A 24,611-nucleotide genomic window follows, 5' to 3' on the forward strand; every position below is an offset into this window, starting at 1 on the left:
AGTTCTCTTTGACGAGTGCATGATGTGGCCTCCTCATGCCGATACGATCGTGGAAAAGAAAAACAAAAAAAACAACCGTCATCTGTTTAGATAAACAAACAGCATCGTTACCTTGATTTCCTTGGCTGGTGAAGCTTCCTCGACATTTTTTTCATACTGCTGCTTCAAAGCCTGAGTGGAAACCTTTGGTAGGTTCTCTCCTTCGACGAGCATAACTGAATTAGACACAAGAAGAAGACTGCCTCATTAAATCATTCGCGGTTAGGAAGCTCGGGGGAACAGGAGGGAGAAATAAATCATTTCATTATAACCTGAGTAGTTTCATTTTCTGAAACCATGCCGCAGTGATTGGCCAATTTCCACCATCCAATATTTTACCTTTCCCTTCTTTGCCCTGATTAGATTTGCTGCAATGCACTGAACAGACAAGCATCTGCATTCCAACTCGTGTTTTTTTTTTTTGTTCGAACTCATTCTTTATTCAGCCCCCGGTGGAAACAATCATTAATACACAGGACGCAAGCAGGGCTGTGATAAAAAAAACAAAACGTGCAAATTACAATATAAAAGGCACGAGAAAGAGTAACCTGTTTCATTGTAATGGTTCCCATAACTGGCGGCCACGTTGCTGTGCTGCACTCTTTGGTCGCGGATGACCTGTGAAAAGACGGCAACAAATCATGAGCGAACCGGCACCTGCGCAGCACCCCGTGACCGTTTTCAATCAGTCCGAAGGAAATGGCTCGTGACGGGGCTCATTTCACCAACTTATTAAATAATAACAACGACGGCATGAATTGGCGATGCTTCCATGCTTCTGGTAAGAAATACCTCTTGCCGAGAAAGGCTTGTTGCGGGAGCCATCTCCCTGGCACTGCTTCTCACCGTCACCTCCGTGGAGCTTGACATCTCCTGTCAAACACAGAGAAATGTGGACACGCTGAATCCCCCTCACAGTGCCAACACATTCGCAGACATAAACCCCCTCAGCTCGGCCCACAAATGGCTGCACACACAACAGGACACGGTTTTATCACCTTATGACTGCGAGCTGTAAGACACAGCGAGAGGGTAAGTAATTTTTACATTGTGGAAAAGCTTAATAAAATCCCTTCTGTGGCCGGTAACAAATGTTTTTCCATTACTGCGCCGCTTCCCAGGGAGCTTTGGAGTCTGAATTCTGCCGAAGGAGGGTTTCAGTGTTGAAGCGAATAGCAATAGATTACAAAGACTGCACAAAACTGCATCAGCCATTGCCCTCCACTGAGATTCATGCAACTTGAAGGAGATGAAAGAGAAATGTGATATTTGAGGTTGTGCACTTTGCTGTAAACATGAAAGATACATGGCTGTCGGGGGTGTTCCATTCTTCTGAAACCACTGGCAGTAATTAAAATCTGTCCTGATGTAAATCTAAACCTGTGCACAAATAGATAAATAAATACAGTTATTTGCCGTTGCTGCTGTGAAGGAGCAAATCGATCCATTTATTCGGACGTTTCGCCTCTCGAACCACCATGTAAAATTCGATATTCAGCAAGTTTCTCGTACACTTCAGGAATCCACTCTGCTTTTCCGCCTGAATGAGCAAATGGGGGGAAAATGCAAGGAGAGGCATAATTGACCTTACTTCACAAAGATTCAACTCTTGTCCCAGGCTGCCACTAACGCGGTTTGGCATTTTCTTCACGCACCGGATGGCAGATTCACATAGACAACCGAAGTTCAAGGTGCCCCTCTTTGACATGACCCGCTGGAAGGCCTCGCCCGCACGAGCCAAGTGTTTTGCAATAAAGAGCTGCGGTAGAATGTGAATCTTTCAGTGTTTTTCACAGGTTTCTTACTTTACAGAGAGTGAACCTGGAAGACCTGGCACTTACGAAGTCTTCCGGGTTTTGTTTGATTTAAAGAGAAGGAAAAAAAACCTCCATTTCATCTGCCATCATCACCCTACAATTATTCCATAAATCTTTATTTTCTATGACTCTTAGGTGTCTTCATTTAGGAAAGATCAAATCTTTATAAAACAGAATAAATAGAAAAAAAAGGAGTAGAGTAACAGCTATGAAAGGGTTAGCTTAGCATAATGCAAATACTGCTAACCAGCTGCAAAATCTGCTGAACAGCTCCTCAAAAACTCAACAACTTTTGAATAAATTCTATCATATTATTCATATTTACAACAGCATCTTTGTACAAGTTAAAAGAAAGCTGTTGTGAGATACTCTTGGGTCATTATGCTGGACTACGATAACCATCTCCGAGCTGTAGCTTCATATTTAGCTCCTTGCATTTAAACATCATTAAAGACAAAACCTTTAATGTTTGCCGTGTTAAATTGTACAAAACTGAGTAATTATTTAACTTTAAATGTTTGCTAAGCGAGTTGGCCATTAATCTCTAGGCTAATTCACCAAATTTACAATAAATCTGTTAAAAACAATAATATCACCTGTGTGCTGAAGAGCAAACCAGGAAGAACAATCGTTCATAAACTTAAAAGTTAACGTTAGATTTTTGCCGTTTGGGGACAAACATAAACATATAATGTATCATTTTGCAAGCTTGTTAAGGAAGATTTTGTGATATTTTCCCCGCACGTTTGCAGCCTTCACGCTAAGCGAAGCAAACTACCCTTTGCCTTGCTGACAACCAGGTGGCGTCCGTCTACCAAAATAAAACGCCTCACCTTGGAAGGAACATAAGCTCATCCATTTGAATTAATATGCACAATTCTTGGATATACATACCCTCATGCTCAAGAGAAGAAGGTGTCAATTATGATAACAGTCTCACCTGAACTGATCTCTTCTGGACGTGGAACTGGGTGACACTGGACTGAGAGGACGAAGAGGTGAACTCCTGGCTCTCAAACTGTCTTTTCACGCTGGCCAGACCACCAGGCAGCGAACAGGCTTCTGACTCATCCATCATCTATCAGCAGAAAACGGATAACATGAATAAACCCGAGACAGAGATTAAAAAGCACTGGCTGCCGACGGTTTAAAAGGGGCTTTAGGAGATTGTATTTAACCTCTATGAACTAATCTCTTTATGTTAAACATATTTGCATTAGTCACAGAAAGAAGTAAATGCAAAGACACGTTAATGCTTTCAGGAAGCTTATTTTAGATATGACAAAAGTAGCGCATGGAACACGTTCACATTCTTTTAGTTTTCTTTAAAGTCCCGTGCCTCGGTGTTCCATTATCTGACACAACAGCGAGGCGCAGCATGAATCAAACACAAACAGGACCCAAGATCCGACAAACTGAAAGGGAGCCAGACCTGAATTACAACACAGTAAGAGTTTCTAACAGAAAAGGCGGGTTCGTGCTTTTAATGGATCCGCTTTATCCACATCTCTCCTGCAGCAGATAATGAAACATTAGGGGAAAATGTAGTTGCATAGTAAAGGTTGTGTGAAAGGGGGAGAAAAAGAGGAGGGGAGGACACGTTATAGCTCTCATCAGTATGGAGAATGAAGTCTTTGCCCGATGAGACTCGGGGAAGAATGCACTCTGTTTGATACAATAATCTCCTTTTGGGATTGTCAATTACAATCCTAATAAAAGATTTATATGTGGGCTTTTGCATATTGCTTCAAGGAAACTACAATATATATGAGAATATCAAACTCCTGCTGTAACTGTGTGCATTCGTGTGTGTGTTGATATTCTGTAGACAGTGTGTGTTTGAGGCCTGGGCTCATCGCCTTTTCTTTTTCATGCAAATGCGGGGTATACTATGAAATTTGCAATTTACTGCAGGAGTTGGGTCCAGTGGCATTTTACGGCAGGGCAGCATGTTATCAATATTTTACTGCTTCTTGGCACAAGAGCTTCATTGACGGTGACTTCTATCCACTTACTGCCCACCTCAGCATGCCTCAAACACCAGCCCTGGTCACACAAAGACTGCCTCATCATGCCTCGGACGAAATGCCCCCGCAGTGCCACTGTTGCTTCCCTTTGCTTGTTTATGCTGACCAAATAGAGGCAAAGCAGCTTCATATCAATGCTGGTATCAGAGGACAACAGTGACGGGTGTTCCAGAGGTTCAGCTTTCTGTTTAAAAACACGTTAATTCAGCTCTGGAGTACAGAGATGCATCAGGTTTAATAACCCCATTCCTCCTCATTCACATACAAAGAAATAAAGGTGCAACAGTTCTGCTTCGAATGGGCAGCGTGAAAAGCCCTACTCAGTACGTCTCCTTTTCATTCATTCATCAAATCTCTGATCACTTCATTATTTAGCATTGTGTGAAAAATTTAAATCAATGGAGACTAAGTGACTAGATTCAACAGTGATTCATTCGAAAGAGAACACTGAATTGCTTTATTAATAAACTGTAAACGCATGTAAAACCTTTTTGTTAAAGTTGGGGTGGTTTGAATCTTAGAGTAAGATGAAAAAAAAATTGAAACCGTTCACATGCCTTGTGTCCCAATAACTAATACGACTTTAGTTAGCTTAGGAGACAGATTACTTGGTAACCATTTCCACCATAAATTACTTTCACAAAATTGCTACTAATCAGCAAGAATTTCAGAATTGATTTCAGTAGAACGTGGGGTTTGTGTCCTCAAGGAGTTTTCTTTATGTGAAGCTGGTAGGTAGTACTTCAGTTTTCCTGTTTTAATGTAATCCATGATGTTTTCTTACTTTTAACCTTAGCCATGTCATTCTGTTATATGGAACATACCCTTCACTGTGCTGTTTTAGTAGAAGAATAGAATGGAATAGAAAAATACTTTATTACCAAATTATTACTAAGTACCAAACCTTATAAAGTAGTTTATGAGGTGCACAACAAACGCTGGTGTTTAAATGGAACAAAGCAGAGCTGAGCGTGGAGATAGATTTTTTTGGTGCATTACAAGAAGTAAACAGTCCATGGATGTATTATATCCCATTTGCTGCACAGCTGAGCTTGGAGGAAAATGTTGGAGAAACAGGGTGGGGACGGTGCCAACGGTGTGTTTTTTTTTTTCCTGGTTTGAGTCATCTACTGTGCCCCCTAGTGGAGTCCTCTGGTAACACACAGGCAAGTATGTGAACAATTGCTGCCACGACAGGGCAAGTGGCTTACGTGAACGTGTGATCAAAAAGCAGGAATATTCCTGGACTTAGGCCAGAGATACTCATTGCGCGGCTCGCGAGCCACATGCGGCTCCTCAAGCTTTAACTGGTGGCTCGCACTCGCATAGTAGCTTATAACCAGGGGCGAGGCTAGGGTATTTTTAGTGGTGCCAAGGCACCACCGTGAGATAGCTCGGCACCCCCTGGCTCAGCAAATTTTTTGAATATTATATTATGCAAAAACACATTTTTTTTGCTCAAGGATGCATTATTTTAGTGACCATTTTATTTATTTTCTAGCTTTTGTTTTTGTTTTAACTCTTTACTCCCAAAATAAATGTTGAGTTATCTTCAATATTTGTCTCAGGCTCTCTGTTATCCCTGTCAAGCCACAATCTTTTGAAATGAAGAGGTCAAAATTGAATGTTGTAGGGGGAAACACTACTCAAAGCAAAACTAATACGGCTCCAAAATTTATAAATGTACTAGTTCGCCTCAATTAGTGAGAAATAATGTGCCTCTGTGAGCACTGGGGGCTGGGCACCCCTAAAGACCAGATCCTAAAATCACCCCTGCTTATAACAATATGGTAACAATAACAATACATTTTTTCAAATAACATACAGCAAATACTGCACAGTATTAGGTATTTTTATTAAGTTTGCGTTTTTGTAGTATTAAGTATTTTTATTAAGTATTAATTAAGGCTTAATGTTGTTTCCTAAAGGGGGGACTGTTAAACCTGGCAACGCAGCCCGCTTAAACCACCTCACACTTGACCTCAGAGCACGCTAGCTCCTTTAGCTAGCGCGAGATGAAGGCAAAATGGATCGGTTTTTAATTAAAAAAAAGGGCAAAAACCAGCACAAAAACCAAACGAAAATCAGCATGAAGACGCCAGAGAGGGGACGAGCAGGCAAACGTCGGGTGTACCGCAAGATACAGGGACAATGGATCGGTTTTTGACTAAAAAAGGGCGAAAACCAGCACAAAAACCATGCTCATCTTGACTGTCTCACTATGATTAAAACAACAAACTACAAATACAACATGAAGAAAGTCAAGGACATGCATCTTCATGCAGCTTCCGCTCATTCCAATATTAAGGTAAATGTGGTCTTAATTGAAAATGTATTGGCTGCGTTGTTTCTTTTTTTGTGGGATTTTATCTGTAGAAATGCATGTTTGCAAAAGGGGACTTTACTATGTTGTCGTAAAATTGGCTCTTCCCTTGATTTTCCTCTGCCAATGTGGCTCTTGTGAAAAAAATAGTGAGTATCACTGACTTAGGCTGCGTTTGAAACCGCATACTACATACTTGCAAACTGCATACTTCTATTCTGCATACTGATCGATCAGACAGTATGCAAAGCGTTTACCCACAATGCATTTCGCTCCTACCCGAGCCAAAATCAGCCGGCCTGAAGCTGATTTCACTTAAGCTCTAAACTCTGTAAACTTTAGCAACATTTCAAACATTTTCAGGTGAGAAAGTAGTCGTTTAGACCCCCAAGGTGTTGAAAATCTGACAAAATACCGGCTATTTACAATTTTGTTCCGACAAATTCGGTGCTACTAAAACTAGCCGTAGTGAGCAACGCACTTCCGGTTATTTTCACAAAATAAAATACCCGTTGCCTTTTATCATAGTGAAAGCCATTACGATATAATTGATGCTTTTGTTTTGAAAACAGGAAGTGAAGCTACCCTCATTGTAGCTAGCTTGAAACTGCCGTTTTGACAGGAAATGACGATCGGCGACGTCACTTTATGTTGCATCTTGGGTAGTTTGAGTATGAGTAGTAACCTCATGATGCATACCCAACATTTCGGCGAATCTAGTATGCATCCGGGAACTTCTCGCATACTCAAACCTGCAAACTCAAAAAGTTAGTAGGAGTAGTAAGAGAAGTATGCGGTTTTGAACACAGCCTTGGTCTGTGAGTACTCATATAAATGGGGGGAGTCATTTTAATGCCAGTTGTGAACACACATACTCAACTTTAGCAGCCGGGACACATGTTAACATGAATATGTTACCGTGCTTCAGTTGTGCACGTGTGAATGTGAACAGGTTAAGAATTAGAATTGTGTCCAAATCCAAAATCCAAACTAATATTTCCTCATTATGTTGATAGAAATGTAATTTTATTCTGTAGATAACATGCAAGTTATTGCAAATGAAAGACACTTAGCACTGGTGCTGTAATTTGTAGGAATTTGTTTCTTCACACTCTGTTAACATACAGGTCTTTCAGGCCTGATGAATGCAGCGCTCTGATTATTTCCCACCATTAGAGCAACCGATACAAGATGGTTGCAAAGCAAACGTGAAGCCTTCCATTTGTGTTGTCCAAGTAGACGCCATGTTAAGTGACCTCACTGCAGCTCGCGTCCCACAATCCGCATCGAGTTGAGTTTGAGATTTTCATCTCAAAGATGGTAGTTTGTGCTGTGGTTCAAGCGTACACTTCAGAAGGCAAGAACAGATATTTTAGGAACTAAGTGGGCTGACTGTGATGGCCTTGGCTGACAGTTGAATAATTGGCTTTAGAAAGTACATGCAGGCTCCTCAAAGCCGCCAAGGCTTTATTGTCCTTGGTGATTTCAGAATTTCTTCTTCTTCTTCTTCTTCTTCTTCTTCTTCTTCTTCTTCTTCTTCTTCTTCTTCTTCTTCTTCTTCTTCTTCTTCTTCTTCTTCTTCTTCTTCTTCTTCTTCTTCTTCTTCTTCTTCTTCTTCTTCTTCTTCTTCTTCTTCTTCTTCTTCTTCTTCTTCTTCTTCTTCTTCTTCTTCTTCTTCTTCTTCTTCTTCTTCTTCTTCTTCTTCTTCTTCTTCTTCTTCTTCTTCTTCTTCTTCTTCTTCTTCTTCTTCTTCTTCTTCTTCTTCTTCGAGTGAGAGGTGTGTGAGAGGAAGAGCGGAGCGAAAGAGAGAGAAAAAGTGGTTTTTGTCATCTTTATTCTCTATTCTTGGTTTTCTTTGTTTCAATGTTTCATTAGTTGTGTCTTTCTGAGTGTTTTGTCTTGTGAGTTTAGTTTAGTTTTTCTTTTTGTAGCGTTTGTTGGGCGTGCTTCCCAGCACTGCTGGGAAGCCGCAATGGCGGCGGGCGGCTTCTCCGCGCTGTCCAGGCAGCACGGTATCAGGGTAGGTGCCGGCTCCATGTGCAGCGTGGAGGACGTGGCGCTGGCCGTGGGGCAGGTGATCGGGCACAGCTCTGTTAAGTCTGCTGCCCGCATGAACAAAGCTGTTGTCTTGTTTGTGGCGAAGGTGGAGCAGGTTAAACTGCTAGTGGAGACAGGAGTCACAGTTAATGGGATCTTCGAGCCGGTGATGCCGCTCACGCAGCCGGCCTCGAAGATCGTTCTGTCAAACGTGCCCCCGTTTATTAGAGACGAGTTCCTAATTAAGGAACTCTCCAGGCACGGGAAGGTGGTTTCCCCACTGAGAAAGGTGCTGTCGGGCTGTAAGTCCCCACTGCTAACGCATGTGGTGTCTCACCGCAGACAGCTACACATGATACTGAACGATAAATCAGGGGAGTTAAATCTGAGATTTATTGTGCGTGTGGAGGGGTTCGATTATACTTTGTTCGCCACCTCCTCCACAATGAAGTGCTTTGGCTGTGGCATGGAGGGCCACCTTATTAAAGCCTGTCCCAGCCGCGCCGCTCCGGCGGGCTCCAGCGGAGCCGCGGCTGACGACCAGCCCGCTCCTGGTGCCGCGGGGCGGGGGGCTGATGCTCCCGCCTCCGGCTCTGGTGGAGCCGCGGCGCCCGGCCGCCCCGCTCCTGGTGCCGCGGGGCGGGGGACTGATGCTCCCGCCTCCGGCTCTGATGGAGCCGCGGCGGCCGGGCGGCCCGCTCCTGGTGCCGCGGGGCGGGAGGGTCCTGCCCCCGGCTCTGATGGAGCCGCGGCTGGGCGTCCGGGGGGGCAGACACAGAGCCAGCGGGGGGTGAGCCGCGAGGGGGAAAGGGAGGAGGGTGAAGTTAGAGGCAAGGTAAGTGAAACGGGTAAGGTGTGTGAGACAGGTAAGGTAAGTGCAACAGGTGAGATAAGTGAGACAGGTACAATAAGTGAACCAGGTAAGGTGTGTGAGACAGGTAAGGTATGTGCAGCAGGTGAGATAAGTGAGACGGGTACAATAAGTGAAACAGGTAAGGTGTGTCAGACAGGTAAGGTAAGTGCAACAGGTGAGATAAGTGAGACGGGTACAATAAGTGAACCAGGTAAGGTGTGTGAGGCAGGTAAGGTGTGTGAGACAGGTAAGGTAAGTGAGGCAGGTAAGGTGTGTGAGACAGGTAAGGTGTGTGAGACGGGTAAGGTGTGTGAGACGGGTGAGGTTGCAGGTGAGGTGAGTGTCCTCCCTGCAGCGTGTCCAGGTGCTTTAGCTGCTGAAGCTGGACTCATGGAGACCTGTGAGTCTGGGGAGAACTTTGTTTCTGTAAAACGTCGCAGCAAGCGCAAAAATGTGGTGAAGGTTGTGGGGGGCTGTAAAACCGGCCGGCTGGAGGCTGGAGTGAGCGACGCAGGCAGCAGCGACAGCGAGGGCGGTGTGTCTGACTGCAGCGAGCTGTCTCTCAGTCAGACAACCGCCAGTCAGGAGGGTGACCTGTATCCCGCTGAGGTGTTCCAGACCTTCCTGCACCAGACTAAGGGCATGAAGGGCCTGCGGCTAGAGCAGCGTTTTCCAGATCTGCTAAAGTTTTACGTCTCAGCGAGACGCCTTATTCAGCACAAGGCTTCCTCAGGTCTCACTGATCGGGAAATTTACAGACTCAGGAAACACATGATCAAAGTGAGAAGTCAAATCGGACTTTAATGATGAGGGTTTTAGAACTGGTTTTACTTCTCCATTTTACTGTTTTTGGTTTTAACATCTCCTTTACTATGAACATTTTAAAAATGGGGACGTTAAACGTCAACGGAGCCAGGGAGGCCAGAAAAAGGGCTCTGGTTTTTGACACAGCACGGAGAAAAAAGATAGATGTGATGTTTTTACAAGAAATCCACAGCGATGCCAGCAACGAGGCAGACTGGAACAGGGAGTGGGAAGGTGAAGTGTTTTTAAGCCATCACAGCACTCAGAGTGCAGGAGTAGGCTTCATCTTCTCCAGAACATTCACTCCGTTGTCTCTGGAGGTCGAGCACATTGTACCAGGGAGGTGCCTTTTAATCAAAGCAAAGTTTGAACACCACACACTGTTTTTTGTAAATATATATGCTCCGACCAATGGTCCAGGGAGGGAGAGCTTTTTTAATCAAGTCAACGACAGACTGAACTGCTGTGGCTCGGAGGATTTTTTATTCTTGGGGGGGGATTTTAACTGTACTGGAGACGCGGTTTTAGACCGTAACCATGCAGAGCCTCATCCAGCCTCCCAGCTCGCTCTGAGGCGGCTGGTCTGCTCCCACGGCCTGGTGGATGTGTGGAGAAGGACGCACACAGACTGCAGGCAGTACACATGGTCCCACCTGACAGACAATAGGATCTCCTCGGCCAGGCTTGATCGCTTTTATTGTTTTAAACATCATTTTAATGTTTTTAAGGGCTGTACGATCATGCCAGTCGGTTTTACTGACCACTCTTTGGTTTTATGTCATGTTGTTCTAAAGAATGTTTTACCCAGGAGTGCGTACTGGCATTTTAATTCAGCGCTGACGTTTGATAAAGGTTTTAAAGAAGCTTTAAGTTATTTTTGGGCCATTTTTAGACTTAGGAAGGGTGATTTTACGTGTCTCAGGCAGTGGTGGGACCATGGTAAGACTGAAATAAAACTCTTGTGCCAGCAGTACACTCTCAATGTTACACGGGATGCCTGTCGATCTATACAGGACCTGGAGACTGCGATCGTGGAACTGGAGACAGTTGCCACTTCCACAGGAAATCGAGGATGTATTGAAGTCCTCAAATCTAAAAAGATGGCTCTGGCCAACCTGCTGGACACAAAGGTGCAGGGTGCACTGGTCCGATCCCGGTTCCTAAACATCTCCGAGATGGATGCTCCCTCTAGCTACTTCTTCGGCCTGGAGAAGAAGCGAGGTCAGGCCAAGGTAATCCACTCTCTGCTCTCCGACACAGGGCAGGAACTCACTGACACTGCAGATATCAGACAGCGAGCTGTGGATTTTTACGCATCCCTCTATGCGAGTGCATACGAGGAGAATGATACACTGTTTGAGGAGTTCTGTGGTGAGCTGCCTCAGGTCTCTGAGGAGACCAGCGCACAGCTGGAGCAGCCCTTACAGCTTTTGGAGCTGCAGGCTGCTCTGCAGGGCATGCAGGGACGGAGGGCTCCCGGCATCGACGGTCTGACTGTCGAGTTTTATAAGGCCTTCTGGCACATTTTAGCACCCGACGTTTTAGCTGTTTTTAACGAGAGCTTGGCTTCGGGTTCCCTGCCGCTGTCCTGTCGCAGGGCTGCTGTCACCCTCCTGCCAAAGAAAGGCAACCTTCAGGAGATAAAGAACTGGCGCCCTGTGTCGCTCCTGTGTACAGATTATAAAATCCTGTCCAAGGCCTTGGCGAACAGGCTGAGGAATGCTATGGAGCAGGTCATCCACCGGGATCAGACCTATTGTGTACCTGGCAGGTCTATGGTAGACAATGTCTACCTGATTCGGGATGTTTTGGAGGTCTCCAGCTCATTGGGCATTGATACTGGTCTCATTTCGTTAGACCAGGAAAAGGCTTTTGACCGCGTTGAGCACAACTTCCTCTGGAAAACCATGGAGAGGTTTGGGTTCAGCGCTGGTTTTATAGCCAAGATCCGGGTGTTATACTGTAACATTGAAAGTATGCTGAAGTTCAACGGCAGTTTGTGTGCTCCTTTCAGGGTGCATAGAGGCATCCGGCAGGGCTGTGCTCTGTCTGGGATGCTCTATGCACTCTCCCTGGAGCCCCTCCTCTGTAAGATTCGCACACGCATAGATGGCCTGCTTTTACCTGGTTTTAAACAGAGCATTGTGTTGTCTGCCTACGCAGATGACGTCATTGTTCTGATCGGATCCCAGAGAGAAGTAGATCTTTTAGTTGAACTAGCCACCTCCTTTAACACTCTGTCCGCAGCGAGGGTGAACTGGAGGAAGAGTGAAGCCCTTGCTGTGGGCAGATGGTGTGATGGCCTCCCAGTTCTCCCTCAGCACCTGCAATGGAGCAGAGAGGGGCTGAAATACCTTGGCGTCTTCCTCGGGTGTGAGGAGATGACCAGGAGGAACTGGGAGGGCGTCACAGAAAAGGTTGTCGGCAGACTACAAAAATGGACATGGCTGCTCCCCCAGATGTCTTACAGGGGTAGAGTGCTGGTGCTGAACAACCTGGTAGCATCTCTGCTGTGGCACCGCCTGGCCTGCGTGGACCCCCCATCAGGTCTACTGGCTCAGGTCCAAGCAAAGATTGTCGACTTTTTTTGGAATGGTCGGCATTGGGTGCCACAGGGGGTGCTGTTTTTACCGAGAGAGGAGGGGGGCCAGGGCCTCATCCACCTGGCCAGCAGGGCCTCCACTTTCAGGCTTCAGTTTGTCCAAAGGTTTTTAACAGGTCCGGCGGACTTGGTGTGGAGAGAAGTGGCCGGCTGCATTTTTAAACGTGCGGGTGATCTGGGACTGGATGCTGCTCTGTTTTTAACCGATTGCACTTTATTAAATTTAAACGGGTTGCCTCCTTTTTATCACAGTGTTTTTAAGTCATGGGTCCTTTTTAAACTTGACTCGCGACAAAGCTCTGCCTCCCTGTTCTGGCTGCTGCAGGAGCCACTGGTGCACGGGGCCCGTCTGGACGTGTCCAGCGGAGCTACGCCTGGACTGGGAACAGCACTGTGCAGGAGAAAGGTTGTGGTGTTCCAGCAGCTGGTGGACACTGCGGGGCCGGCGCTGACGGACTCGCAGGCCGTGGGCTCTCTCCTCGGCATCAGGTCCGCCAGGGTGGCAGAGCGGGTACTGGAGCTCTGGAGGCGGAGGCTCTCTGGCAAGGAGAGAGGCCTCCTCCTGGACTACGGCAGAGGGGTGGAGCCGGACCCTGGGGACCCTTTTCCTGGGGTCAATGTGAGTCCCCAGCTTGGGGAACTCAGTGGGCCTCTACTCGGGAACCCCGGGAGCATCGACTTCTGCACGGCTGGAAGGAGGACTCTCTACCACCTCTGTGTGACAGTGCTCAACAGGAGGGGGCTCTGCGACAGGGAGCCCACCGTGTGGACCGGCAGGTTGGGAGCCAATGGAGCCGGTCCACAGTGGCGAGTTCTCTACAAGCCTCCCATAAAGAAACGGACTGCCGACCTCCAGTGGAGGATTTTACATGGTGCCATCGCCTCCAATGCTTTTATCTCTGTTTTAAACCCGGCTGTGTCTAACCAGTGCCCTTTCTGTCTCCTTCGGGAGACAGTTTATCACGTTTTTAGCGAGTGTCAGAGACTCACTGTGCTCTTCACTCTTTTAACCACAGTGTTTAACCTATTTAATGAGTCTTTTAGCATCACACGTTTTATCTATGGCGCAGGATATAAAAAAACAGACAAACAGAAGTTTCAGCTTTTAAATTTTATCTTGGGTGAAGCTAAGTTGGCTATTTATGTTTCTAGAAAGAACAAAGTGACGGACAAAGCGGGTCAGGAGGCGGCCTCTGTGTGGTGCTGCAACCTCAGGTGCAGACTGAGGCTGGAGTTTTATTTTTACAAACTCACAGACGACCTCCAACGTTTTAAAAGCATCTGGTGTTTTAACGATATTCTTTGTTCCATTGATGTTAATAATGAACTGCAGTTTGCACCTTTTCTTGAGCACTAATTTATCCTGTTTTACAGATTGACACAGTGTGATGTATTATGTTAAAATGTGAATAAATGTTTTTGTAAAAATCAAAAAAAATCTTCTTCTTCTTCTTCTTCTTCTTCTTCTTCTTCTAGTGAGAGGTGTATGAGAGGAAGAGAAGAGTGAGAGCGAGAGTGTGAATTTCTAACTATCTATTTTGTGGTGTTTTCTAAACTGTTTCACTGGGTGTCAAAGTATATTAGTTGATTTGTGGTTTATTCGGGGTTTGTTGGTCGGGTGTGACTGTCGGGGGTTTTCCCCCTGACTGGTCGGCGTCTTCGGACGCCATGGTGGTTGGTGTGGGGAGTTTCTCCGCGCTGACGCGGAGGAACGGCGTCAAGGTGGGCGCTGGTGCTCCGTGCAGCGTAGAGCAAGTTTGTTTGGCTGTGGGGGGGTTAATCGGCCATGGCTCCATTAAGTCAGCAGCGCGGATGAATGGAGCTGTAGTATTGTTTGTGGAGAAAGTGGAGCAAGCGCAACAGCTGGTGGAGGTAGGCGTGTCTGTTGACGGCTTGTTTCTACAAGTGTCGCCATTAATGTTACCAGCGACCAAAGTGACGTTGTCAAATGTTCCGCCGTTCATCGGCGATCAGTTTCTAATCAATGAGCTGTCACGGCACGGCAAAGTGGTGTCACCTGTTAAGAAAGTACCGACGGGGTGCAAATCACCGTTGCTGAAACATGTCGTCTCCCATAGGAGACACGTGTTTATGATATTAAATAACCGAAATGAGGAGCTTAACTTGCGCTTTCATGTTAGAGTAGATGACTTTGATTATATCTTGTTTGCGACGTCCTCTAACATGAAGTGCTTTGGATGTGGTAAGGAAGGGCACGTTGTAAAAATGTGTCCTGATAGGGCCGGGCCAGCCCCGGCGAGTGCGGGACATGAGCAGCTTGCCGCTGCTGAGCAGGGCGGAAAGGCTGCCGCGGCTCCCGCTGCGCAGGAACGTGCGGCGGCTGTAGGGGAACCCACAGGTGCTGCGGCAGAACCCACGGTGGTGGTGGAGGAGCCTGTTGCAGAGGAGCAGGCAGAAGGTAGTGCTGAGGTGATGGTAGTGGAAAGTGAGCAAACAGTGAAAACGAGTGTATGTGTGGGAAGGGATGAGAGCACGGTGTTGGGTGGTGATGGGGTGAATGATGGTGGTGATGGGGTGAATGATGGTGGTGATGGGGTGAATGATGGTGGCGAAGGGGTGAATGATGGGATGAATGATGGTGGTGATGGGGTGAATGATGGGATGAATGATGGTGGTGATGGGGTGAATGATGATGGTGGTGATGGGGGGAATGATGGTGTAATTGAAGAGAAGATGGTGGAGAGAGGTGGAGAGCAGGTGGGGGTGAGAGGTGATGAGGAGCATTTAGTGTGTAGAGATCAGGGAGAAGTGCAGGTGGATGGACAGGATGAAGGACAGAACAGTGAAGAGTTGGTTTTTGGAGCTGAGGTGGAGAGACAGACAGGTGACACGGAAGAGGTGATGGAGCTAGAGGCTTCTGCCCAGTTGAAGAAGCGAAGCAAAAGGAAGAATGTGGTGGCTGAGGTGCAGGCCGGCAAGAAGGCCGGTAAGCTGTCTGCAGAGAGGAAGGAGGTGTCAGACAAAAGCGACGATGAGAGCTGGTTCTCTGACAGCAGTGAGATATCTGTGTCTCAAATGAATAAAAAAGAACCTAGATACCCTGTAGAGAGTTTTAAAACTTTTTTAAACGACACTAAAGGATTCCGTGGGGTGAAAATAGAAAGCTTTTTTCCAGATCTGAAACTTTTTTATGTGTCAGCTAAATATTATATCAGGAACAACGACTCATCTGGTTTTGCAGACTCGGAAGTTTATAGGTTGAAGAAAATGCTGACTAAAGTTCGAAAAGGATTTCCTTTATGATTTCAATAATGTACAATAGCTTTTTGTTATTTTTCATAATCCTTTATTTTTTGTTTTTCAGCCTCTTACCCATTATGGATTCCTTTACAATAGCATCTTTAAACCTTAACGGGGCGAGGGCGTCAGAAAAACGGGCATTAATTTATCAAACTATGACGCAAAAGAAAATTGATGTGGTCTACCTACAGGAAACTCATAGTGATAGCACAATTGAGACAGACTGGGCCAGAGAGTGGAGAGGAGAGGTCATTCTAAGTCACGGCACCTCCAAGAGTGGAGGGGTGGGCTTCCTTTTTTCTAGAGCTTTCACCCCGAATAATACGGAAATTGAACATGTCATCCAGGGGAGGTGTCTTTTAGTCAAGACTCAGTTTGATCATTTTAGTATAGTTTTTATCAATATTTATGCTCCGATCACCAATGCAGAGAAAAGGCGTTTCTTTGAGGAAATTGGGGAAAGGTTGGGTGATTGTGGGTCTGAGGACTATGTTTTAATAGGTGGGGATTTTAATTGTACTGAAAATGAGGTTTTAGATCGCAATCATGCGGAGCCGCATCCAGCAGCCCAACACGTTCTGCGACAGCTGGTCTCGTCTCATGGCCTGGTGGACGTATGGAGGAGGATGCATGCAGGCTCCAGGCAGTACACATGGTCCCACATTAAGGAAAACCGCATCTCTTTAGCCCGCCTTGATCGTTTTTATTGCTTTAAACACCATTTTAACGTAATTAAAACATGCCAGATTTTACCGGTGGCTTTTACGGATCACTCGTTGCTTTTAGGGAGTGTTTTTATTAGAAACATTTTACCTAGAAGTGCGTACTGGCATTTTAACTCAGCTCTAAATTACGATAAAGGTTTTAAAGAGACTTTAAGTTATTTTTGGGCTGGTTTTAGGAAGAGGAAGTCAGATTTTACCTGTCTGAGACAGTGGTGGGACTATGGGAAAGTACAAATAAAACTGCTGAGTCAACAGCACACTCTGAACGTCACCCGTGGCATTACCGGATCTATTAGAGATCTGGAGATGAATATAGTGGAACTAGAACGACTTAGTGAATCCACAGGAAATCGAGAGCACATTGAAGCTCTCAAATCGAAAAGGCTAACATTAGCAAACCTGCTGGAAAGCAAAGTTCAAGGCGTACTGGTCAGGTCCCGGATACAGAACATCACAGAGATGGATGCTCCATCTGCTTTCTTCTTCAGCTTGGAGAGGAAGCACGGGCAGAGGAAGCTGATCCACTCCTTGCTATCGGACACAGGGCTGCAGCTGAGTGAACCAGGCCAGATCAGGAGGAGGGCTGTGGAGTTCTACGGGTCACTGTTTCAGAGCGAGTACGACGAGAACGAGGAAAAGTTCAATGAGTTCTGCAGTGAACTACCCCGAGTCTCAGAGGAGACAAATGTCGAGCTGGAGCGCCCTCTTGGGCTTCAGGAGCTCCACACAGCTCTCCTCGGCATGCAGGGCCAGAGGTCCCCGGGCGTTGATGGACTCACGGTCGAGTTCTACAGGGCCTACTGGGACATTCTGGCAACGGACCTGCTCGACGTGTATAATGAGAGTCTGCACACTGGTTCACTCCCCTTGTCCTGTCGCAGAGCGGTCGTCGCCCTGCTCCCCAAACAGGGAAACCTGCAGGACATAAAGAACTGGCGCCCTGTGTCCCTCCTCTGTACCGATTACAAGATTCTCTCCAAGGCTCTGGCCACTAGGCTGGGAAGAGCTATGGAGCAGGTCATCCACCGGGACCAGACCTATTGCGTCCCCAGCAGGTCCATGGTAGATAACATCTGCCTAATTCGAGATGTTTTGGAGGTCTCCGGTTCATTGGGTTTACAAACTGGCTTGATTTCATTAGATCAAGAAAAGGCTTTTGACCGCGTCGAACACGGCTTCCTCTGGAAAATCATGAGGGGGTTTGGGTTCGGCGAAGGAATTATTGCCAAGATCCAGGTACTGTACAGTGACATTGAGAGTGTGCTGAAGATCAACGGTAGCCTGTGTGCTCCTTTTAGGGTGCGTAGAGGCGTCCGGCAGGGCTGCGCGCTCTCTGGGATGCTCTACGCACTCTCCCTGGAACCCCTCCTCCAGAAGATACGCTCGAGTGTTTGTGGTCTGGTTTTACCTGGTTTTAGTAACAATATGGTTTTATCTGCCTACGCTGATGATCTCGTTGTTTTTATAAAAGATCAGCAGGATGTCAACGTTTTAACTGAAATCACAGAAAAGTTCTCTGCCCTGTCTGCTGCGAGGGTGAACTGGGAGAAAAGCGAAGCCCTGGCTGTTGGCGAGTGGTCTGCGGGGCTCCCGGTTCTCCCTCGCAGCCTGGTATGGAAAAGAGACGGTTTTAAATATCTTGGTGTGTTTTTAGGTAGTCAAACCATTGTGAACAAAAACTGGGCAAACGTGGAGCAGAAACTTACAAATAAATTATCGAAATGGAAGTGGCTACAATCCCAAATGTCCTATCGGGGCAGGGTGCTGGTTTTAAACAACTTGATCGCATCGCAGCTGTGGCACAAACTCGCCGTTCTGGACCCTCCATCTGGCCTGCTCGTGAAGATACAGTCAGACATGGTGAACTTCTTCTGGAACGGTCTACAATGGGTGCCACAGTCTGTACTGTTTTTACCAAGAGAGGAGGGAGGCCAGGGCCTCGTCCACCTGGCCAGTAAGACTGCAACTTTAAGGTTACAGTTCCTACAGAAATATCTGAATGGAACTCCGGTGTGGAGAGACGTGGCCAGCTGTATTCTCAGACGTGTTCATTTTCTGGGGCTGGATGCTGCTCTGTTTTTAACTGATTTGAGTCTTTTAAAGGTAAAAGGGTTGCCCCAGTTTTATCAGGGTGTTTTTAAATCCTGTGCTCTTTTTAAGTTGCAGAGAGCAACAACGCACATTTCTCTGCATTGGCTTTTAGAAGAACCTTTGGTGTGTGGGGCCAGGCTCGATGTGATCGACAACAGTGTCCCAGGCCTGCATGGGGCCTTGGCTGGATCCGGGACGGTGACCCTGCGGCGGCTGGTGCGGGCGGCCGGACCGGACTTCGCTAACGTCCAGGAGGTCGGCTTGCTGCTCGGGGTCCGGTCCGCCAGACTGGTGGGGCGATTCCTGGAGAGGGTGAGGGAGCGGCTGACGGCTCGGGAGAGATGGCTCCTGCAGCAGCACGCCGCAGGAAGGTGCCAGCCGGACGCGACTGACCCGTTCCCGGACGTTTTCCTGGAGGTGGATCTTCAGGGGGAAAGTGGTCCTCTGCTGCCTTCTACAGACCCGAGAATGGAGTTATGTAAGACCGGTACAAAAGCACTATACAAACAGTGCACAAAAGTCCTGAATAAACGAACGCTCCACAGCAGACCTTGCAGTGTCTGGTACGACAAACTTGGACAGCGGATACCACAGTGGCGGACTCTGTACAAGCCCCCGACAAAAAAACGGACTGGTGACCTTCAGTGGAGGGTTCTCCACGGCGCCATCGCTACAAACGCGTTTTTATCGATCATCAGTCCTGGGGTTTTAAACGAGTGTCCTTTTTGTAGTCTGCCAGAGAGTGTTTTTCATGTGTTTATAGAGTGTGTCCGTTTGACTGGGTTTTTAGCCTTTTTAATGAGAATTTTTAGCCTTTTTGGCGTAGTTTTTACCAATGCAACTTTTATCAACAGTGTGCATTACAGCAGAGCCGCCAGCGTTAAAGCACGGCTTTTAAATTATTTAATTGCAGAGGCAAAAATGGCCATCTACATGACTCGCAGAGACAGGCTGCAGGCTGGACCTCAACGCGACGCTGTGTGTCTGTGGAAATGCAATATTAAGGCAAGGTTGAGGTTAGAGTTTTTATTCCACAGAGCCACTGGCGATTTAAAAAGTTTTTTACAACTGTGGGGTTTTAAAAATGTATTGTGCACCATTTCAAAACAAGGAGAACTCACTTATACTGAAATACTAATGTGAATATTTATTGGTTTTGTGTTTTCTTTTGCTGTGATTGTGTAAAATTTATGTAAAAAGTTGTGTTAATAAACGTTTTGTTAAAAATCAAAAAAAAAAAAAAATCTTCTTCTTCTTCTTCTTCTTCTTCTTCTTCTTGTGGGTTAATTTAAAGGAAAATATTTTGTGAGGGTCCTCCTGGTGATGCCCTGCTTCATTATTGATGGTTTTGTGTGCTACCATATGTTGTAACATCGTGCATGTCTGTAGCAGTGCCTGCCTGTGTGGAGCCACTGCATACACTTACCGTGAGTCCTGAGAAATGTCACCATTCTCTGGATAAACATGAATAAGTCATGTGATGGGGGAAAAAAAACAGAAAAGTATACGTAGAGAGTTGAACGGTACAAAAGAGGCAAAGCCATCCCAAAGGACTATGTGTGTATTTTCATGTTCTGCTTTGTTTTTTTGTCTTTTTTACCTAGGTAACAATTATGAGTAGGCACTATAGTAAGGTCCACAATCAGTGCTCGACTCCACAGTACATTCAAGAAAGAAAAATGAGAGATGAAACCAATTTTATAGGAGAAATGTCTCTTTGATGGAACTGCTAACCTAAACGCGTCTAAAAATGTAACAAAGGGCGCAACTAAACACTCAAATGACTCAATACTTGTTGCCAGATAAGATGGTCACTACAACAGACTATCTTTACTGGTCCCTGACCAGTGATAGGTTCGCCGTCTTTCAAGCTCTTAACGAGGCCACTCAGAGGCAAGTGTTTTTTGTGACAGTGGCTGTAAGAGAAAGAAATGGCTTTAAGGATTAGTTTACTACAGCGCCAGCGGGACTCATATTCTGAGCATGCACCACTCACATCGGGCAACGGCTCGCATCAGGTAACGACAGCCCCTCTGATCTTCTGAGGCCTAATGTTATCGACCAGCTTTGGAAATTGAGATACGGGTCGAAAGAAGGCGGAACGAGTATTTTTGTGTCAAGCGCATTTTCTGTCGTCTGAATCAGGTGTAACAAGTAACAAGCCAGAAAGAGTGTGGGGAAAAAAAAAAAAAAAAGACCTTAAAAGCTTCGTACGTTTTCACAGAGAACTAATTTAGTTTAGCCATTTTAATGCATTTTTCACCCAGAATCCTTTGTTTAAAACAGGGGTGTCAAACTGGTCCATGAAAGGGCCGTGTGGGTGCAGGTTTTTGTTCCAACCCTGCGACAGCACAGCTGACTTGTTTCCTTCAATCAACTGAACTGGTAAGACCTTCAGTGCAGTTGATTGAATGAAACAAGTCAACTGTGCTGTCGCAGGGTTGGAACAAAAACCTGCACCCACACGGCCCCTTTCATGGACCAGTTTGACACCCCTGGTTTAAAAGGACATCGTTTAGAAAATATTTGGGAAGTTTCTGAATAATTGAGAATCTCTACTCGAGGTGCTTTCTCAATACTCATGAGTGCTACAGTTGACTTCAAAATGAGCTGCAAAGTCACCAAAAATGAAAATTAGAGAAGAGCCATCAAAGCTGCGCTTGTGGCAGAAATGTAGGCGAGCTGTACTGAACAAGAAGAACTCGTAGTTCATCTTGTCTGCTTGTTCGTGAGTCCTATGAGTCACCAACAAACAATAAACAATGTCATCCCTCCCAGCCAAGCATCCCACCAGAGGTCAGTGCCATCCGCCTTATCCCAACAACAAAGTGACCCACGACTGGGACCGTGTGCCGTCTCCCCCGGCTGCTCTGCACATCCTCACCTCCGTCTCCCCTTACACGCACGTGGAAGCATCATCTTACCGCAGCAGAGGAGGGACTGCTGCCTTCTTTGTTGGACACAGCAGCCTGATACATCGCCAGCCTCTCCTTCAACGGCACCGGCTCCGCCTCCTGGTCCTCGCCGCTTGGGGTCTTCTCCTCGGGACGTCCGGACCCAGATCTACTTGCACCGCCTGCAGCTTGACACACAAACACAGAAATAGATATGACTTTAAGGATACGAATGCCCTTCACCGATGCATCAAAAGCACAGCAGGGCTTCATGTGATTGCTAGGTATGTCTCCTCCAGAGATGTGCTGATATTTGCCACCTACTTATTCCTCTTCTGGCACATCCGCAGAGACAGTTTTGTACAAAATGCTTATTTTATTATCGATGAAACAGGCTGAATCAATCCAGCAAATTCTCTGTTTGACGCAACAGCAAACTAACAGTACTAAAATATCACAAATACAAACAGAGATGTCTGAAATTTACATGGAAAAATAATGAACGGATCTGTATAGTTCCAGATACCGCACATAGTTTTGCCACAAAGGTGCCCAAAGCAAATTAAGCACAACAAAAACTGGCATCAATCACTAAAAACAACTTGATGTTTCTTCATATTGTTAAGTACGTCCCGGTGGATACCCAATTAGAGAGGAGCATTGATTTCATGTTTGACTTTTCCGTGCAAAAAAGCATCATTAGATAACAGAAAGCTGTTAAGGCTCGACACTCGCCCACACTGGACCTTTTCGGCCCTTGGCATGTTTTCTCTTCCTGGGAAAACAACACTGTGGGATGAAAGAGGACCCTAAATAGAAATGATTCCCTTTTATAATGCGCTCATGCTGCAACCTTTAACATTTTCAAATCCTTTAGTTTGTTCTGTTTTTTGCACTGAACTCTTACATATTTGTCGACATCCAAGTGTTCCAGTATTGGTTTGGCTTTGACTAAAAGTTAGTGAGCTCTACTTCTTGTTCGGGTGGAGTCCATATGCTCCATCTTTTGTCATGCTCATTTCTTCTTTGAATCTTAGCACGCATCTGAAATACAATCCCGATTTAGAAAAGGAAAAACAAGGGTCAAATGAGTTCTCCACTTTGCCTCCGTCCATTCTAAGTCAGCCGAGAGACGCAAGCAGTGTTGACATACGGCTTCTTCTTTGCATGATGGAGCCTTGACCTGCCTTTGTGGGTGGCGTGGCGAACTGTGTTTACAGCCAATGATTTCTGGAGGTGTTCCTGAGCCCATGCAGTGATTTCTATAACAGAATTGAGCCTGTTTTTAATGCAGTGCCGCCCGAGGGCCTGAATATCGCAACACAATTTGCAGTCTTTTGTGGAGTGCTGAACCTCGGCCCATCATCACTTATGAGACTCTTCCTCTCTAAGGTGCTCTTTCTATATCTCACTTTCCCCATTTAATATGTTTTAAGGGTTCTATTGTGGATGAAATATAAGTATATTGAAAGTGCAAATCATTTCACTATGGTGTTATTTACAGATTGTATTCTTTACACAAAGGCTAAAATCTATGTCCAAAAAAATTCATGTTACAGTTTAGAGGTGCAAATAAGACTAATATGAGGTCACTGTGCCATAGCAGCCATAGCGAATTCATCCAAAAAGATTTAAAAAAGTAAATTACTTGAAAATGTAGATAAAAACAGCCACCTTTCACTAAGCTTCAGGGCCTCCTTTACACATATCTAAAGCTTGGTAACTGGAAATTGCTGAGAAGCACCAAGGAATGGTAGACAGTATTGCTTCAACTCTACTTTATCTAATATTCTCTAAGCAAAAAATAAATAAATGTATGTTTTCCAGAACCAGGCACTCCAAATAATTCCTCCCCTGAGCAACTTTATTGAAATTCATATTGAAAGTCCTGACCAGCTTTGAGAGTTCAAAATGGCAGCAGCTATCAATACATATGAGCTCTGCTGTAATCTAGTCCAAAAATGCCTTCCAGACAGTAATAAACCAGCAGTCCATGGTACAAAAACACCTTTTTGAAAAAACAGCAGGAATCAAATTTCCTGTTAGTGACAGAGCTAACAGCAAACGGCGTCTAATTTTCTCCTCTTCCTTGCTGGTGCCTAATTCCGACACACTGTTCAGCCACAGAAGTTCACCGGTTACATCACCCAAGCCTCCAAAGACACACAAAAAGAGTTTCAAGGTGCCGCATGATGTGTGACTGGGCCTTAATTCAAGCGCCATGTGATAAAAGCATCCCCTCATCCAACCACTTTTAGCTTTTTGCTACGCATGGCATGTAAGCAATAACCCATCAGGAGGGGGAGGCTGTCCGAGCATCCGCTACATCCTATAAATATGGGTCAGAAATCCTACACCTGTGGCTGTGGAGCATCTCAATGCCAGCTCGATGACAGAAACACAAGGATAATTCCCTCATTTATCACCCGAGGTACATGCTAACGTCATGGTGTGGAGCCGTCACAGAGGGTGACATGAGTTGTCATGCCTGAGTGGGGTAACAAGAGCGCCTCGGATATCTCTAGGCTTTTCAGAAGTCATATGCGAAGCTGCCATAGCGCGGAGCTGAGGTAAGTGGGCTTCTGTTGGGGGGGGGGGGGGGGGGGGGTCACTGGAGGAAAAAAATAAACCCCCCAAGCCTTTTTATAAACCAGCTCTATCTGCAGCGTCATGTTCCCTCGTAACAGCGAGCTTAATGGAGTAGAAGTGGGAGCGGGAGCATATCCGTGTGTAGGAGGAAAATGTAAAGGCGGCGGGGGGGGGGGACTCAAAATTTAAGAACTTCTAAATAAGATATTTTCAAAGGTTTGAAAGTCTTCACCATCTCCCTATGCTGCAACTAATTATCTATGGCACTAACGTATGTTTAATTAGCAGTAATAATAGCTTTCAAACGCCGTATTTTTACTTAAGATGTCCCTGGGATAATGAGGGCAAAGTCTTTGTTTATAGTGCAGAACTGATATCAGAACAGACATCCTTGCAGGATTATACTTCTAACTGGTGTCATTTCTTTTCTTATTTATTTGACAGGGAACATGGCCTGCTTAGAGGAGTATTTACCTGCACACGGCCCGTTTTTCTCATTTCAGAGTATTAGATTTTTATCTCTTCCATGCCACACTGGATGCACAAGCG

At 45.9% G+C, this 24,611-nt stretch overlaps 1 protein-coding gene across 2 annotated transcripts in view; it reads right to left on the reverse strand.

The window, feature by feature from the left end:
• Positions 1-24,611, reverse strand: part of xirp2a (xin actin binding repeat containing 2a) — a 68,096-nt gene that overhangs the window by 11,362 nt on the left and 32,123 nt on the right. For both annotated transcript variants that reach the window (XM_075477668.1, XM_075477669.1), the window contains 5 exons: positions 21,504-21,661; positions 2,797-2,934; positions 832-912; positions 588-657; positions 112-215 (listed from right to left, as the gene is read on the reverse strand). In XM_075477668.1, the coding sequence (XP_075333783.1) occupies positions 112-215; positions 588-657; positions 832-912; positions 2,797-2,934; positions 21,504-21,661 (551 nt within the window). The remainder of the gene's footprint in view (positions 1-111; positions 216-587; positions 658-831; positions 913-2,796; positions 2,935-21,503; positions 21,662-24,611) is intronic.

This window comes from Odontesthes bonariensis, chromosome 11 (assembly GCF_027942865.1).
Source record: "Odontesthes bonariensis isolate fOdoBon6 chromosome 11, fOdoBon6.hap1, whole genome shotgun sequence".
Classification (NCBI taxonomy): Eukaryota; Metazoa; Chordata; class Actinopteri; order Atheriniformes; family Atherinopsidae; genus Odontesthes; species Odontesthes bonariensis.